At 40.9% G+C, this 19,563-nt stretch overlaps 1 protein-coding gene across 2 annotated transcripts in view; it reads left to right on the top strand.

Annotated features, from left to right (window-relative positions):
- Positions 1-19,563, top strand: part of lpgat1 (lysophosphatidylglycerol acyltransferase 1) — a 44,196-nt gene that overhangs the window by 4,397 nt on the left and 20,236 nt on the right. For both annotated transcript variants that reach the window (XM_062437059.1, XM_062437058.1), the window contains 3 exons: positions 11,064-11,182; positions 12,783-12,878; positions 16,395-16,674. In XM_062437059.1, the coding sequence (XP_062293043.1) occupies positions 11,064-11,182; positions 12,783-12,878; positions 16,395-16,674 (495 nt within the window). The remainder of the gene's footprint in view (positions 1-11,063; positions 11,183-12,782; positions 12,879-16,394; positions 16,675-19,563) is intronic.

Here is a 19,563-nt window from a genome sequence, read left to right as displayed (position 1 = left end):
GACTTCCCTTTTTGCTGCTGCTTTGGCACGTTGTCAGGATGACTTCATGAAATACTAGATGTGTGTCAGGGAAACAAGGAGATTCATTCACAGCAGGAAACGCTGCAGTTCAGGAGGCTTTCGTTAACTATAATACACAAAGGATGTTGCATCACTGCCGCCAGAGAAGCCGAACAATGGCGCTTTTTGTAGATAATATCTGAACAGCACCTAATAGTGACGTATGCTGTATATTCTTTATCATGGCGGTTGGAAAAAGACACACCAGTTCATAAAACAATATGTCAAAAAATCTCTTTGGACTGACCCCCAAACTGAACTGTAAGTTAAATCTTGGGCTTCTCATAAGAGGCTTAGTTTAGTGGAGGGTGAAGGTGAGAGTATCTGTGATAGTGTGAGGTGAAAGCACTGTTATTCTCAAGTGTGTATCATAAAATGTTTGTTGAGCTTTTAACTCCAAACCCAAGCAGGAGCTGCAACTCTGTGCGCCAGCAGCTGGACTGATCACTGTTTTTTGCCTAATTAAACACACAAGGGTGAGCACGAGAGTATTTTTCACTTGGCACCAAGGATACAAGATGAGCCTCTCATGGTTCTTTAGGCTTCGATTTTTATTTTTTTTCCTGCTATATCAAAGAGAGGCTACAATAATTGATCAGAGGAAATATGTTAGAGCCACTCTGCAAACAGGTTAGTGTGAGACTCAGCTAATTATATTTATGAAGCTGCAGACAGACTTCTGATCTTCGATCAGCTGGGAAATTGCCACGACCGTCACAGTTTGAGGAGGTGTGATATCCGTCACGTGCTTGTAAAAGTGTAACGATGACTCGGCGGAGTTCATGTCTGCTTTCAGTGAGAGAGGTCAGCGCACCAACCAGCGACATGTAACTACAGCTGAGCGTCGTCTCGTATGTATTCTCGTTTTATTGAAGAACACGGCGACCCCGGCTAAGCAAATACTGCTTTACTGCTCCTGCTGCTAGCTCCGCCGCTTCATTTAGCGTTGGGTCGTAAACCCCTTCCCTGTTATATAAGCTAATTGCATTGTAGAGTCACCTGACATCAGATGCTCGCATGCAGGGTGGGAAATTAACACCAGCCACCAGCCAAATGCAGGTATAATATGAATGTGTCTGGCAGACACACAATAATGATTTACTATGGAGCGGCTGCTAGATGTTCAAATTTTTTTTAAACATGAATTTGGCTCCCTGCTTGCATGTTCTCCTCTACATTTCACTTTCAAAGTACCACTTTTGTGTTTTGCTGACACTCCTTTTTTTTTTTTTGTTACCAGCACATTTCGGCTTCATAGCTGCGCAAAAATATTTTTATGTCTATATTTTGTGTGTCCAGTCAGACTGTGACATTAGATGCACTGTGGCTGGTGCAGCAAATTAAGGTAATTATAATATAAAGTGTAACCCACTTTGCAGGATTAATCCCGATGACTTCAGAGAACGATCCTCTTCATGTGTCACGCATGAATCAGGCTGACGAAGCATGATGTTGATCTAAAAACAAAAAATAGCTGTGGGGTAGTTACACAATTTATCATAAAGTGTGGACGTCTTGTTCTGTGATTTGTGGCATTTGGTTTTTTTTGGGTTTTTTTTGTAGTTGTATTGTCATTCAGACATGACCCCATTTTCCACCCTGTCGTGTGACTGTATGAGGTCTCATCAGAATGTCACGCACACACACACACCGCCGGGCACAAACAGGTGCACTAGAGCCAGGAGGATTAAGTTTTCATTGCATGTTACATGAGTGGGTGGTCTGTACTTGATCAGACATCAGAGATTCTGACTGTAAGATTACATCTGTGAAGGTTCCCAGGTTATGTGTCAGTGATCATATTAGTAGAGCAATGTTTATTTAAAACCGAGTAACCTGGTCATGCGTGCCCTTATATACATGAATATAGCATTGTGTGTGTGTGTGTTTGCTCTACACACAAGCACACCTCTGACTCCTCAGTATCTCTGCAGGTCACACTGGGAGATGTATGTCTAAAATATAAAATCCCAGTTTACTCAAGCTTGACTTCTGTTGTGAAACATGATATTTTTTAGACAGTTCAGCATAATAATAAAGGATCCTGTACCACTTACAGTGCTGTCATAACATACAGCTTATCCAATAAAGCTGGAGTACCAAACGCTTCAACCAAGTAGAGCATCGACATCCAGTTTAATAATGGGATTCAGCACATGGAGAGCAGGAAGGTCCACTCACTATTGATCTGCTGCTGTTTGTGTTTCTTGACATCAGCCTGACATCTGCAGAGTCTGAACGCTTCTCTGACGTCTCTCAGCGCTTTGACTCGTAACCAAATACGAAACCTCGTCAACAAACACAAACTGAGAACACGGATCAGTGTGTGGTTGGCTTCAGTCCATCTCGTAGATATCTTCCACAACCTACTGAAAACTACTAAACATATATTCAATATATAAAAATACATTTGAACAAGATATTTAAGATCATATTGTTGTAGAGATGGTTAAGATGCAGGTTGTGTGGAGAGTGACCAATACTAAAATGATCATTCAGTGTGGTACTTTGAGAAATTAGATGTTTGATAGAAATCATTGACTTGTATTATCCTATAATGTATTTACAGGCACTTGAGTAACCAGGTTAAAGTCAGTTTTCTCCAGAAAGCTGATTTTTTTTTTTTTTTTTTTAACTGTCATGTAAACGAGAATCACGCTTTCTGTTTGAGATTAAAGAAACCTGGTTTCCACATGTGATTTGACTCCATGGAGAACACTTGATTTCTCTGCCATATATACATGTAACCAGGTTTCTAATCAGGATTTTATAAATAAGCATGTTCACAATAACAGACTGCAGACTAAGGAAGCACAGCAGAGCGGCTGGATAAAAGGAGAGATCATTACACGCAGCGAAGCATCTTTGTATATAAAATACCACCATCCAAAGTCTGACTCACAACACTGTTTAAAGGTCTGACCTGACCTAAAATAGTTAGTGTAGCAGCAATCATCTTGGTTACTTCTTGATTTAACTTATTCTATATGTTGTAAGAATTTAGATGTTTATGCTTTAGACATCACACAAGACCAAAAATGCAATAAAAAATAGTCAAATTAGTTTGATGTGTCACCCAGTTCCACCTGCATGCTTTACACTGATTTGATTTAACTCAACAGTTGACTGAGAATCCAATTAAGCTGATGACTTCTTTGCATTTTGACACCGTCTTTAGTATTTGGTTTCTCAATCTTAACGCCAGATGAGAACGACACACGACACTCAACCTTTTGTACCACTTCAATCTGTGTCCAGCTTTCACTTCTACAAACATGTAAACTTATACTACTGTTTAACATCAAGCACTATCATCGCTGAAGACACTTGTTTGTCGATAGCAGAGAGTTAGGATGTAGGTGTTTCAGCTTTCCCAAATCCAGGAGAAGACCACCTTTTTCTCTAAACACTTGAATGTGATGTTTCAATTCTAACTGGACTTCCAGTGTGCTCGATCAGGTTTCTGTCTGTGCTGTGCAGAGTAATCATCTCACTTTGAAGCTGCAACAGAAACCAGCTCCTCATTAGTTCCAGCCAGGCTACACCCACACAAGTGTTATCAGTTACTGATTAGACTTTTTTCTGTGGACAGTGTGTGGGCGTGTACAGATCACACTTGATTGACATCTCTCCCTGACTTTCCTGAATTATCTTTGTTGCACCTGTTAGGATGCAACAGTTTACAGCTCCATGCTTATTTTCAGAATATGGACTTCAGCTGAGCTCTGTTTCTCTTTAGAGTTGTTTATCTCCTATTTTGAAGTGAAATAATGGACATGAGCCTTTGTGATAGTGTAATGTAATCAATCAAAAGATGCCAAATGGAACCAGTGTTAGAAACCACAATGAAAAGCTGAACATACCTGCTCTAAAAGCTTCACTAGTGAGCACTTTTGGAAGCTTTTTTTTAAAAAGAAACTATACTCTTGGTGCCTTCAAACGGACTTTGGTGTAAAAGCATTTGGTTTAATGCGTCCAGTGCGTGAAAACATCCTGTAGGTTGAGATGGCCGTGCAGCGATGTCGTGTAACATTGACGGCACGCCAAGCGAAAGAGGCGAGACAGGCGGGGGTCAGCGGAGAAGGCGACAGCATGAATGGAGAATTAGCATCACTTTTGTTGTGAAGGCCTGAAACATGTTTGCATGAGCGGAGGCTGATGTTTCACTCCCTGGTGTGCAGAAGGACTGCAGGGTATTGATGTGGATGAGCAGCACATTATGTGGTAAATCCATATTTTAATGTTAATGTGTTGTGATTTAATGGATACAACACACTTTTAGGAGCAATGGATGGGGTCAAATTAGCTTTTAGCTCAAATTGAGGGCGAGAAATCAAAGGCAATTCATGATACTCATTTATCCCACTGAGCCATCGCAGAGACAGTTTAATAACTAAATCTAGACTTGTAGCTTATTCTGTTTGTTACAACTGTAGCTGTACAATCAGATACTGGCTGTTTAAGATATCTGTAGACATGCAGTGATTAATCAGTTAGTTAGACTATAAAGCTTTTTTTGTTTCCTCATTCGGATCCAAGGTCCAAGTATAGAGGATGTTTATATGCTGTATTATAAATCCCTGTGAGGTAAATTTTTGATATAAGGCTATATAAATAAAACTGACTTGACTGAAAATTAATCAGCAACCATTTTGACAATCAAATAATCGTATTTAAGCATAGATTAAGTAAATATTTTCATGGTTGGATGGTTGTAGCTTCTTAAATGTGAGAATTTGAATATTTTCTGTGTCTTCAAGGTTTGGACAGTCGTTCATACAAAACAAGATTTTTAACAATGTCTTTTCTTTTGTGCTCTGAAGAAATTATAACAGGCATTTTTCACTATTTTCTTACAGTTATAGACAAAATGATTAATGGAAATAATCCCTAGATTTATCAAAAATGATAATAATTGTTAGTTGCAGACGTAGGTCACTGGTATCACTCAACCTTTCGGATATTTCTCATTTTCAGATCCATCCTTTTGGAAATATGATTTTTAATCCTTAGATAGAAATTAGAAGGTAGAGTCTTTGGGCCTGATTTACTAAAGGTTTGCATGTGTAGAAACGTGTGCAAACCTGACATCACCCGCAAAAAATGTGCAAGCAATTTAGTAGCCTTTATCTGGGATCTTAGTAAATCAGGCCCTTAGTCTTGTTCATCAACACATAACATAAACTACTTCTCTTTTAAAAATAAGGATCCCTGAAATTAATTCAGTAACAAATTGTGATCTTTAGACATTTACTGATTAGGACAGTTGCAGTTGGAAAAGAAACTAGAGGTGAAACAAAGGCCTAAATTGAACATGTCGACAACTTGTCCCCCTCTATCCAATTTTTCTTTTTCTTCTAACCTGGCTTAGACCTCCTTATAAGGATGTCTCGCATACACCAAATTACATTTAATAATTTGAAATATCTATTCTGGTGGCAGTCTTAATTGTCTTACTGTAATATAATAAGCAGTAATAAGCAGCAAGGCATCTTTTGCATTAAATGTTTGCAATTATTGTTCATGCTTTGAGCCGTAGGATGCATTTTTCAATATCTACTAATGAACTGCAGCAACACACGACTAAGTCTCATTGTGAACATGCTGATTAGGTAGCAGCAGGTACAAGCGGGTGGAATTTCATGGCGGAACGAGAGCAGCTTGCAACCTTTTGTCATCTCAAAACTGTCGTGTCGCAAAAAACGACCCAGCCTTTTCACAGAGTCTCACAGAAACATTTAATCTCGACTGATTGCTTGAAAGGCCTTTTCTCTCAGGGTTATGACACCAGATCTTATACCCCCCGTTCAGCAGAGTCGACACTGGCATATAATAATTGCCCACTAAAAGGTCTGCCCACATGTTGAAGCAATGAGCAGATTTTAGCAGTCTATTCCAAGAAACCTTTTATTTTGTTTGCAGTAAATTGAGACTGCAGTTGTGGAACAATCAGAGTCTCGCTAGAAGGCACGGATCAGATGTCACATTTCCCCGCAACTGTCTCGGTTTCCTGATGTCAGGCAAACATATTTTGATGTCCTAGAATGTCCGTATCCAAAATCTGACTTTTTTTGTTTGTCTGTGTAATTCAGAGCAGTATTAGAGTAAGAAAGAGAGACCTTCATCTCTTATTTGGCTGCGTTACAGTCTGAGGCTGTTGTTACTCAATCTAACTTTAAATAGCACCTTTCATACAGGTGAGTGCCATTCATAGACGGTTCAGAGGGTTGACAAGCTCATAATAAGACAGATCAAATGTAAGTAGAAGAGAATTTGAGAATAAAGCACGGGATAAATACAAACATTTGGTGAGAACTTTCTATATCGGCTTCTGCCACGTTTACTCCTCTGCACTGACACCTGAGATTGACGTCATGATGTGTATTGTTGGCAAATCTTATGAAAATAAGAAAGATACTCAGGAAAACAACGTCTCAGAATTTAAGGTGAGGGTTTTCCTTGTAGTGAGACCGTTTGCTCCGTATGACAAATTGTCAATTTTTGGTCGTCGCTGCCGTCTCATCTCTCATCTCGTTTCATCATGCACCAAATATGTCAGTGCCACATCTTGTAGCTGTCTTGTTTTGCGTCGGTGTCATGTTCTGCCTTAATTAAATGTTAAACGCGGCGTATAAAAATGGTTCAGATGGGGTTTTTTCCTGCCAGCAATCCTGACATGAACCACCCTACGGCTTGGAAACGCTCACTCTCTCTGCTGCATGCTAAGGCCCGACTGACACAACATTTGCATTACACAAAACATGAGCCGGCCAGGCCCGCCCAGAACTATAGGGATTCTCATTAAATGATTGCAGGGCGACTGAATCTTTTCACCCTTTTTTGGCTCTAACGGACCTCCTCGGCTCCCTGTTAATATGCAGAGCCGCTGAAGTGCGTTTAAATTACAAAGGAAGCCCGTGTGTTCTCCAGGAGGGCTGTTGTTGTCACACCTCATCTAACATGAGCCATGTTTCCTTCTTTTGTTGCAGCTCTTGTGTGTATCCTGTCAACAATCAGATAGAGGTGATTGGCTGTATGCTCTGAATAGAGGACTTACAATGTAAATCAGGGGATGGGAGAGCTAGAGGGGGTCTCTGAAGATCCACTCCTTTAGGTGTTGATGGAGACACTTGTCATTGTCATGTTGAAAGCATTTGTTGTGTCAAGGAGGAACACTGTATCACTATGAATTATAATCAGCTTCATATACAGTTCACTGATTTTACTACATGCAAGAGTCCTATTTAACACAACTCCATTACCAAAGATTGTGGCGCTCAGTTTCATGTTTCAACAACTACTCACATGCATGTGTCTCTGTTGGCCAGATCACAGATTTGATGGCAGTCTGTCTTGGTTTTTCAGGCCTTCATGCAGATCAGGCTGAGCCCCGCTGTACCTCAGAGGAGGCTGGTGATAAACCCGTAGGTCTTAACTGCCAAATACCAGAAGAACCTCCACAGTTTAGTCATAGCAATTACAGTTTAAAGCAGCTGTAATCAGTATTTATGTTAACCATGTTAAAATGGCGTCATGTAATGTCAGAGGCGCCACTCGTAGCGATGAACTGACAGAGAATGATCATCCCACTCCACAGCTCCTCATTGTTTAGCTGCCTGGCTGCAACTTTGCTGCTTTAGTTCACTCTCAGCGCTCATTATTAGCAAGTAGCTGGTGGACATAGTGGAGCATTTAGCTGCTAAAGAGTCAGATATTTCCCTCAAGAGCTGATAGAGACCAAAAACAGAGCTGAAAGAGAGTGAGAATGTTGGACTTATATTCATCAGAATGGACAGAAACACTGCTGGATGTACAAATAAGTAGGGCTGGGCAATATATTGATATTATATCGATATTGTGATATGAGACAAGATATCATCTTAGATTTTGGATATCGTAATATCGCGATATGTCATCAGAGTTGTCTTTTCCTGGTTTTAAAGGCGACATTACAGTTAAGTATATAATCTTCTGAACTTACAAGACTGTTCTAGCTGTTCTGTTATGTACCTTTTACCCACTTTATCATTATATACACATTACTGATGATTATTTATCAAAAATTTCATAGCGTACAGTCTACAGTAATCTCTACAATATTGTTGCGATATCGATATCGAGGTATTTGGTCTAAAATATTGTGATATTTGATTTTGTCCATATTGCCCAGCCCTATAAATATGCAACTGTTTGCTAAAGAGCTCAACATTTAATCTTATAAGGTTATAATATGACAGTGTTGTGTTCGCAATTGGTCCCCGCTGCCCCTAAGTGAACAAAAAGTAATGCAAGTTTAAAAAGCTAGCTAAAGAGTATCCACATTGATGAATGACATTTATGGACTCTGAACAAGACAAAAGTTTTTCAGGTCCTCATTCACATCACTCCCTCAATATCAGAGGCTCTCTGGCCCAGGCAGTGATTCACTGATCAGATAAATGCTTCAACAGCTCGTCGCCCTCTGTATGACACTTTTTCCCTTTCTTCAATGAGACCAGGAGACTGACTGTTACCTTCAGTTTTCTTTATCACAGGAGAGAGATCCTCTGAGAAGTTATATCCACAGATTGCACGTCAGGGCTGGGCATTGTTTAAACAATGACCAGTACCAGTACCAATACCAGTATCCTTACAACAATAGAGTACTTCCTTCAATACCTTTTTTAATCTACTTCATTCGATACCTCATACCTCGTAGGAATGGAAGCATTCAGTTGTGTAAAATGCCACCACTCCTCCCCATCCATTAGATTTTTACACCAATAGATTTTGAAAGTGTTCTAATTATTGAACACATCACTGATGTAGTTACACATGGGAGGTGTGAACATTACATGTGTCTCTAAGAGATGGATGCATTTACACCTTCTGTACGTCTGGCTGGGATGCATCTTGATTTGTTTGATATCTGATATCTAAAACCATTATTTGAATCATTCTTCATCAATCTTTCAAGTGTCAGCATGGATACAGGATTTAAAGCTTTCACTGACATGAATGAACCATAACTGATTGATCTTTTGATTCGGTGTGTGCATCCCTAATTCAAGCAGACTTTAGTAATCCAGACTAGTTGGTCGTGACGTGTGAATGACGCCGGCTGTAAAAGCACAAAAAGAGAGACGAGCCTCCCCAACGTTTTGTCGGATGATGATCAGAACGATTCCGTGGGTAGACGAGACCTTGATGTACCTGTGTGCAGTCTACCTTGTTTGATGTGCCTGCACTTGGCCCAAAGAACTGCAGCTCGCAGCTATATTTTAGCTTTGTATTATTTTTATCACGTTGACAGCTAACAAAGCCCCGGTTCTGTTCTCAGCCTCACACTGGATGCCTTATGTGGTTTCACAGAAGAGGGAGCCATTATTTATGGATTGCAGACATGCAAATAAGCTGGATCTCCTGTCCGAGCAGGATGTAGACCTAACCTGCCGCTCACCCAAATGAAAGCATTTTTCTTTTGTTTTTTCAGTCAGGGAGCTCCAACACCAACAAGCCCAACAATAATTTAGTATGTGACACAAAGCCCGATGATTACGTCTTCGAACTGAGAACGTGCAGACAGTAATCTTTGTGAAGTACCTGCAGTGCTCTTTACTAAAAATAAATTAATGCTACCTAAAAAAAGAAATGGGTGTGCAGCTTCAGATACCAAGTAGAAATCATTATTTCCTGTTATTTCAAAGGATATTCCTGCTAATACTTTTAATCCTTTATTATGATACCTCAGTTGGATCAATGTAAGTGTGTAATAATATCAGTATAATCATGTGTTGTAATACTCAAGTAACTACATCTTTGTTATTCTTACAGTTGTTAGATATTCATCCAGTAGTCACCTTTACATCTTGAACACATTGTTGGTATAATTCAGCATAAAGAAGAAAGATGAAATAATCAAACAAGGATGTGAAACTCAGAGTAGTTTCATTTAAATTGCAGGCCTGTCTTTTTTCTCCGAGGCTGTGACCTCTTCTTTGCCCACAGTGTTCAATAGCGAAAGTTTCTGTGACACCTGAAACTTGCTTCTCCTATCTCGCTTCACACCGCACTGCCAACATTTTGTCGTTTTCGTTTCCACATCGGTTAATAAGTGTGCTGATGATGACTAATCCAGCTGAAATGCATCAAATCTAGCTGTAAATGTTCCCTTTTTACATGATGTAATCATTCAAATCTGGAGACGCTCAGAAACCCATTTGGCTAAAGTGTAACAGCAGAGTCCACTTTTAGAAGGTAAAAAGATAAAAAATTAACTTTTGGCTGTCAGATCCAGAGGGAGCTTGTGCAAATCAGATGTGTTTATTCAGCAATTGTCACATGATGTTTAAAGGATGTAATAATCACTTGCAAAGACAAACTGGAGTTCAGTGTGTATTTCAGAGAAGGATTACTTAAGTTATTTTTAATTGCATTGATGCCACACCTGTCTGACACTCCCATGACTCACAGCAAACCTGTTGCCTCATCTTCAATTGTTTTATATTCATAACTTTAAAACTCAGTTAACAGCTGTCAGTGAGCTCTGGAGGGAAGTTAGGCCATCGACCAAGAAACCAGTAATTGGTGCTTGATCCGACTCCAAGTGCAAATTAGGGATTTCTAAACACTGTAAGATAAGGTTATTGAACTTTGCTTGTTTCCTATGAACTGCTGCACTTACATGGATGAAAAACATCTGGCAGATGTTGTAATTGTCATGCAGTGCTGCCATAAATAGTCAGATAATAAAATTCTTTATAAACAGCAAATTAATCAGCAAGGGATCAGGATAAGTTTTAAGCTCCCTAACCCTAACCCTTTTTACCATTTTCTGAGATTTTATAGACCTAACAATTAATCAGAAATTAATCTTCCAGTTAATTGATATTGAAAATAATCATTACTGCCACTAATGTTACTGTCAAGTCTATTTTAAAGGAGATCCATAGCGACGCACAATGTCTGAGAGCTTTCTATCAGCCCGCTTATCTAAAAGGTTCATGTCCGTTTTTGTTTTGCAGTAACGGAGTGGGGTGACGACGTGCGGCCCTTCTCTGAAGACGAAGCCATGGTCATCGTCAACCATCAATCCACAGGAGACGTGTGTACCCTCATGATGTGCCTGCAAAACAAGGGCACGGTAAGAAGACGACAAATGCGTCACGTCATCGTATCCCATTTAGGAAATCCAGGAATGTAACGATGTTAAGGTTGACCAGGGCGACATCAGCGGTTTGACTCAGCAGGGCAGTCGGACTGTGCTCTGCTGAAAAGGTTCCTGTCTGGATTTCTGCAGATATGGACTTCCTGTAGAAATACGCAGAGCTCTAATGCCCATCTGAGCCTGTAAAAAGGTTCAGTTTGTTCATGAGTGGGTCCTCGTATTGTTTGCTTCTCGCGTGTGCCCTCACGTGACGCTCCAAACAACTCCGGCAATGATTTCACACTTTGCTAATGATGTGCAGGTGGTTGTCATGTGCCAGTGTACACAGTAAAAATAGGCAGGGAAGAAGATTGCAAGCTAGCAAATATGCATGTAAACAATGCAGGAGTACTTAAAACCTGCTTTGCAAATATTTTTTGGTGGAAGGACTCCAATTTTGGTGAGTAACACCCAATGTAAACATATTTTGTTTACAAAAAGATTCCACCAGGCTCCTTTTATAAGTTTGTGTGTTTAAGGATGTTTGTCAAAGGTTGGTTTATGTCTCAGTTGACAGTTTGTTTAACTGAATGGCTGAAAAAAAGTTAATGAGAACAAGGAATGCTGCTCAGATAAGGAAAAAATGTCTTTGAACTGTCTGTTACTGTTATTTATCACGTTCATTTTTTTCAATTTAAACAAGTTTTAAAAGAGTTTAGCAGTTTAAAGTTAGCGCTGCTTCATGTTGTGTTGAAATGACAAAATTCCTGAGTGAGCGGTCGGCAGTTTTGAGCAGTAGCTGCTTTGCATTCTTTGATACTGATCACCACCAACAGACAAAGAAGCAAAACATCTCCAAACATCAGTGTATACAAACACACTCACACAAACACACACACACACACACACACACACACACACACACACACACACACACACACCCGTCTTCATGTCTTCATAAGCGACATGAACGCGGTGATGGGGAAGTAAATGGACAGAATGGCCTTCAGACTGGAGTGTCAGTCACTTTGGAGCTGATCTGAATGACAATCTGTGTTTTCTTCTCAGTGTAATATCAGAGAAGAAAGAGTCACAAGAACCATCAAGCCTGAAAGTCACTTTTCACTCAAGGCATCAGTTATGTCGCTTTACCTCCAGAATGTGCATCCTGCTGTCCTGCCACCTTGTACAATATATCTTGGAGATTGCAGGGACAGCTGTGTTGTATAATTGCTGTTGTCTGGGGTTTTTGTTTTTCTTCTCATAATTTCATTGTGGTGTTGTTGTGGGTTTGTTTTTTTTTCTTTTTGGCTGTGGCTGTCACAGCAACGGAGCTGCCGAGCTGCATTGCACACACATGATGACATGATCTGCCTCAACAACTGCATCCCTGGCCCAATTTATCCTCTTAGCACTGAAAGGACAGTAAGCCAAAGCTGCATCGGTGCAGGTCAGAAGGGTGGCAGTGCTTAGGGGGCTCAATCAGTTTGGGCAGTTATGTGTCAAAGCACCAAAGTCGTGTGATATTGTTCATAGGAAAATTAAGGATCTAATGAGATTCTGTTGGGGTTGATTTTGTTTCTCCTCTCTTTTCCAGGTGGTACGAAAAATGATGTGGTTGATGGACCATGTGTTCAAATACACCAACTTTGGCCTAGTGTCCCTGATCCACGGGGACTTCTTCATCAGACAAGTAAGAGACCCACAGTTGTTAAAAAGAACATTTCACTCACATCTCCAGGTTTATGTTTATATTCTGGGGCTCCACTGGAATATCTTTGCATGATTCACACTCAAAAAAACTTGTTTATCTTGAATCGAACCTTTATGCAGCCCCTCGGTTCCGTCTCTATCTGAAACAGGCCGTTTTTAGCTCCTGTCTGTTTAACTGCTTCATTCCACCGAGCACGGTGGTGTCACGTACCGGCTGCAACGCTGCCACTGGAGCTGATCGCTGCCACTCTAGACGGAGCTTGTGATTCCACCAGATGCGCTGCAGCTCGTTTCAGAAGCGGCTCTCTGCTTCTCTCCACTAAAAATATGCACCGAGTCTATTTTTGACAGGAGCTGCTTTAAGCTTGCACAGAGCAGATTGAGCATCCGGTCATTTTTCAAAATACAACACCCCTGTGCACATTCCTGAGCGTTTAGTACAATAAACACAATTAAAACAGACAAATCTAACTATGTAGCCTACTCATGCATAGAACAAGCACAACATGTACCAAATCAACAAAATCTGAGCAAGCTAACAACAGTTTCAGAGGCTACATAAACAAACCATATTAGTAGGATTTCACTTTTCTCAAAATGGGAAAATTCTCAAATTGTTCCGTACATGTTCGAGCCTGATTCCAATCCCAAATATGTGAGTAGACAACGTGAACAACATATGGAAGTATAGAGATTGCAAAGGAAGCGTACACAGCAGGCTGAAGCCCTGGATTTTGACTTGCAGGGAGCATTTTACACGCATTCACCTCAAGTTTTGGAACTTTGACCATGTTATATACATAGACATCCGACATCATAACAGAAAATCCATAAAAACATGATATGTCTCTTTACATCCAGCTCCAAATAAGACCAACAATGAACTAAAGAAGGTGTGCCAACAAAACTGTATGAACAGTGTTGTGTGTTTCATATTTTTATTATCACAACTTTTTTTATCTACCCATAAAAAGTTGAACATTAACAAGCTCAGCTTTACAGTCCTAACACCACACATATCCAAAGCCATTGAGCCGCCCAACAGGTTGTTTAGTTGGTAAATTAGCCACAAGGCCACATCAACAGTTGTAGCTGGGAGATGAAAGATCTTTTTTTTTTTCTCTCTCTCTCTCTCTCTCTCTCTCTTTTTCTCACTTGTCAACATTATGTTTTTCCCAGAATGTCTGAGGATTAAAACTATACACCTCAAGGCCATAACCCAACTCTTTCAGCCTCCCGGCTACAGATGTCCTCTTTTTAGCTCGCTCTGCAAACATGGAGTGACTGCCCATCTGCTTGTCCCAGTTGGACAGCAGATACACGAGCAGGCTTCCTACAGCCAGGCCGTCCTCTAAGAAAGATAACGGCAGCGGACAGTAGCGTGGGAGTGCTGCTCGGCCCCGCCGGGTCACACTGACCCCTTTGTTGTCGGGGCAGCTGGAACGGAGCAGGCTGCTCTGACAGGGCACCTACTTGTCAGGGAATTCCCGGAATATCATCCGAGCTTTAGAGGTAAATTATTGGCAGATTTAGTCCATTCATTTGAATTGTCAGACGTTTATTTGAGGCCTCTACAAGAAAGGACTGATTTATATCTACTGTATGTCAGAATATATCAATGTTTTTACATACAGTATATCTTATATCTTTCCAGTGCCAGCTCCAACAATCCACATAAATAAAGAGCCCACACATTCCTCTTTATGTCTGAGCTGCAGAAACACCACGGCAGGAGGGAATTACATTTTTTGGGTCATGGAAGTACTCCGCCATGGAATTTCACATCCGGCATCGTGCCGAGGGTGAAACACCCTAAGCGTGCTAACAGCCAGACGGGCTGTAGCCGAGGGCCTGAGCATGCTCGGTCATTTCAGTGTTTCCCCCTCTGGCATTCCTCCGTGTGCATTCTTGACATCCTACCTTGCACGTCCACACAGCACAGCAAGCATCTGCCTCAGCCTCCCAAGCATCTGCTGTCCACTCAGCCCGGCAGACGTGTTCTCCACCATCATTATTCACAGCACAACGCAGCACACTTTGATGGCAGCAGCACATTTATTCGTAGTAGAAGGCTTCCATTTGACCTTATTACTTGGTATTAGTTCTCTATGTATGTAATGTGAGGCCATCAAATGTTGCAGTGCATATTCAGTCCAGCCACCAAGTTATAGAAAGTCAAGCTGGCAAGTGAGGTAACACTGCGTGTTGTGCACGTTTACACACATTAGATATCTAAAACTGTCAGATTACACACACATGAATAGGACCTTGTTTCTCCAGCAGCTAAAGCCATATAGGAGTCAAATTTAATTATACGGGCAACACGTGAAAAAAACACAAGTTCTTGTGAGAGGAAATTATAGGAACAGGAATTGAACACGAATAGTTTATCCAAGGAGAAGAGAGCGCTCATCCTTAAAGAATCTTTTCTTCTGAAATATTGTGAAATATCTTTTAAAGCAGAATGTACATCACATATTCTCATGGATCCTCACACTTTCCTGTCAGGTTTTTGGAAGTGTTGGAACTTTTTTTTTTACTTATTTTTTTTGGACTGTCTGTTCGAGCTCCTTATCATCTGTGATAGCATAATCTTGGCTGTCCGCAACCAGTTTCTACAGTTAAAATGTTGGAAGACACTTAGAACTCCCTTTCATTTGCCATTCATTTCTATCCTATGTGGCAGAACACATTACATGAGCTCTTAGGAACTTTAATAGACTCACTATAAACAGTTTTAAAGACACTCCCTAGCCTTGCAACATTAAGGCTGCAAAAAACCCATAATAATGCAACACACTCTGGTGTTACAACCTCATCTCCCAAAAAGAATCTCTGATCGTTGCGAAGGTGTTATTGTCTAGCCCTCAAATATTGAGACACACCTGCATTTTCAAATGTTGTTTTTTTAGAGTAAATCTTATTTTGGAGCCAGTAGGATTTGTCAGAGGATCTTCTCTGACATTCAGAAAGCCGGACGACTGCTCTCCTTCTCTTGCCACACAGCAGCATTACAGAGTGCGTGTTCTTCAGTTCACGTGGCTCTTGGAGCAAAATAAGCTTTGCGTCCTGAACATACACTGATTTATTCTGCACTGATTTTATTTTGCAGGAGGGAAACAATTAGATCATTTCAGCCGCGATTGTAGTGTAATAAGTAGTTTATAACGCATACAGCTGTATGGATGGACACACGTGAGCAAACATGACACACAGCCCGGCTATACTAATGCATTTAAAATGGTTTTTGACCAGGCCTCACTAAAAATCAATCGCGCTCCTCCTCGTCCAGTCACTGCTAATGCTCCTAATGTTGTCAAGGCCATCATGTTTTGCATCCGTTTTAGCCGCGCCATTACTGCCGCTCTCAGTGCTCCACAATGCTACCGCGACTCTGAACCGTTCTTTTTTAAGTTTGTCTTTAACAGCCGAAACTAGACCAGAAACATGTCTAAAAAGCGCCATGTATATTTCCATTTCCCTGTTATTCTCTCAGGGTAAAGCTCACAGGGACAAGCAGCTGTTCTACCTAAAAGATCACCTAGACAAATACTACCACAGCCGCGACAGGAAGTGGATAGTGCTGTTCCCCGAAGGCGGCTTCCTGCGCAAGCGGAGGGAAACCAGCCAAACGTTCGCCAAGAAGAATTCCCTCCCCCACCTGATCCACGTCACGTTGCCTCGTCTCGGGGCCACCCACGTCATCCTGAAAACCCTGTCAGCCCAGCAGGAGAACGGCAGCGTGGGCAGCGAGAGTGGGACCCAGAACCAGACAGGTAAATTAAAACACACACATACAGATACAACACAAAAACACTGTGACGCTGCTTCTTCTTCTCCAGGCAGGTTGGTATGAACTGAAATCAACAGTGTAATTTGAATATTCAGCAGTAACTGTGTATATGAAGGTATCTAAGAGAGAATGTGGGTTAAAAGCAGTACAAGACTGTGGGAGAGTAGTTGAGAGCTTTTCACGCTACACCGCTTGACGGCATGTGTGTGTTTGTGTGCGCCTTTTTCTCATGACAGCAGCTACACAACTTTGGGATATTGTTTCAGATTAATTGTTCAAGTGAATATCACATGATAAATGAGGAAGTTGATAGATTTCATTTTCCCCCCTTCCCACAAACTTTAATGTTACGTCTGATCTACAAGGAAAACCCCCATTTCTTCTTATCCAGGCCAGGCTCTAGTCTTACGTAGAAGTGTATGACATGGGGTGTGGAGGTCAGCTGCTCCGTGTGTGTGTGTGTGTGTGTGTGTGTGTGTGTGTGTGTGTGTGTGTGTGTGTGTGTGTGTGTGTGTGTGTGTGTGTGTGTGTGTGTGTGTGTGTGTGTGTGTGTGTGTGTGTGTGTGTGTGTGTGTGTGTGTGTGTGTGTGTGTGTGTGTGTGTGTGTGTGTGTGTGTGTGTGTGTGTGTGTGTGTGTGTTCGAAGGAATCAGAAAATGTCAAACAGAAGTCTTACAAAGACCAAACAGGTGTGGCCACATTAAGTGTACATCCAGCAACAGCTTGTGTGTATCCAGCTTCTTAAAGACTATAAATGAGTTCCATCATTTCCAAAAACATTTTATTTAACATTATTATTTTCAGTGTTTTATATTTTAAACACTGCACCTACAAATTGAGGTTCAGGTCAAAGAATAGCTATGTAAATGAGGTTCATGGTCAATCCAGAATACCTCATTTTTCTTAAGACAGCCCTCCTGAGTCACATGACATTTAAAATGAGGCAAAACTACATGCTGACACGCTTCAGAAGGACAGATGCTGCTTTTTTTGTATGTTTCACTGCTGTTACATGTGACTTTTTTATACAAACAGGAATCAGGAAAACGGGCTGATTCTTCCGATTGACTGCCATTGATTTTTAATGTTGTATTGATTTACTCAGACACAAATAGGGTTGGTATTGGATTTTGAGATGAGGACATATTTCTCGTGGAGGTTTCACAGGTTATTTCTGGGAAAATCTGGCAGAATTTCTCCTCTCTTCATTTCTTCACTTCACTCTCTCTGTGAACTCTCCCGCTGTGGGGTGCGCCGTAGTTCTTCATCGAAAAAGGGTCTTACGTTGGCAAAAGGCCAGGTATGGATCACGCTTCAAACACCAAAGCATTAAATCATCGCCTCCGTGTGTCACGCTGTCCTCTGGGAGTCCTGTTTTTTAAATGAAAGGCGGCTGCTGGTAAAGATTGCCAGCAGAGGAAAGGGCTGGCATGTTCAGAGGTGCCAGAAATTGCATCAAGGTCCCTGATACCCCAGTGGTGATCTTCAGGAGAGTAATTTTTTCTGTCAAGAGACGAGTCCTAAATATAGCCAACGAGCAGAAAGATAACTCTGCAATTAACCTTTCGAGAGTGAAAATTCTGTTCTTTCTTTTTTTTTGTACAGTTTTTATTCATAAGAATTTAAGAAAGAAAAAATGAACAAACATGGACAAAAGCATGATAACAAGTTTTACTGCGCTTGTGTCCATGTTGCTTTTTAGGTATATGTATATATTTAGGTTATATATATATACTCCAGTTTTGTTTGTCTTATTTTGCACATAGATGGTCCTGAAAATTATATCACGTTGTTCCAGTGATCAACAAGTGGCAGTAGTGAGTGAAGGTACAAAGCAGTGATGCAGGAAGAAGACTGCTAGCAAGCAAACATGACACTGTGAAAAATGATTTATGAGGAAGGAAATGTATTGAACACTTACTTTCACGTGTTGCTTCTTAATATTACTTCTCCACTCCAATATGCAATATCTGACTCTCTGTAACAATCGCATTACATTGCTCAAGATTTGATGCATAAATCCCAAATTAAATGCCCGAATTATTCATCTTAACACATGAACGCCAAAGTCGCTTGTTTTTCATGCTACGAGAGTGGATGAATGTTTTTTTGTTTTTTTAATCAGTTTTATTCAGCAAAGTTAACCAGATAACTCACTAAGTCTGCTTCATCCTCTACAGAAAGCTCTGCATTAAAACAGCCATAAACAAAGAAATGCAATGAGTCCCCAGTGCACAGTAAGTTTACCCAGTTGTCTCCCCCCTGGCTTTGCTTCCGAATCCATTTTAAGGGTGTGCTGTGTGATAGTAATTTGCTGAGACTTTGGGCCAGCATTATTGAGAATGTGGCTTAGGGACTTGAGCTTTCCACTAGTTTGCTAACACAGCTCTGCGTCCTACAGCCTCAGCACTAACAGCACAACGCTGTCTGTTTACTCCTCAGCAGGACCAGTCCAACAAACCCAAAGGAGAAATATGTCTTAATCAGCCTCATTTATGTGCTGCGTGTGCATGTTTTGGCTTTTCTGCTAATTTAGCATCATGTCCTCAACTATATCTGTCACACTGATGGCAGCAGAGTGTCTGTTCAAAATCTCTGGCAGGGATGGGATTTTTTTATTATTTGGTTATTGTGTTTATACTTGATTTGTATGCTGTAGTTCATGTTTGTATCCCAGATGTGTCGTTATCTCTGTGTGTGTCCTTTCCTCTGTTCCAGCAGCTCAGGAGGAGGGGAAGCTGGTTGCTGCAGTAGGGCGCGTCCTTCCACTTGAATGTCGCTAATGGCATTAAAACCTAGGGCAAGAAAAAAAAACACATACCCAGAAGAGAGCTGTGTCCCTCACTATCCTCTGTGTGTGTGTGTGTGTGTGT

The sequence above is a fragment of the Scomber scombrus genome, chromosome 17, assembly GCF_963691925.1.
Source record: "Scomber scombrus chromosome 17, fScoSco1.1, whole genome shotgun sequence".
NCBI classification, from domain to species: Eukaryota; Metazoa; Chordata; class Actinopteri; order Scombriformes; family Scombridae; genus Scomber; species Scomber scombrus.
This window is presented reverse-complemented; position numbering and strand designations above follow the sequence as displayed.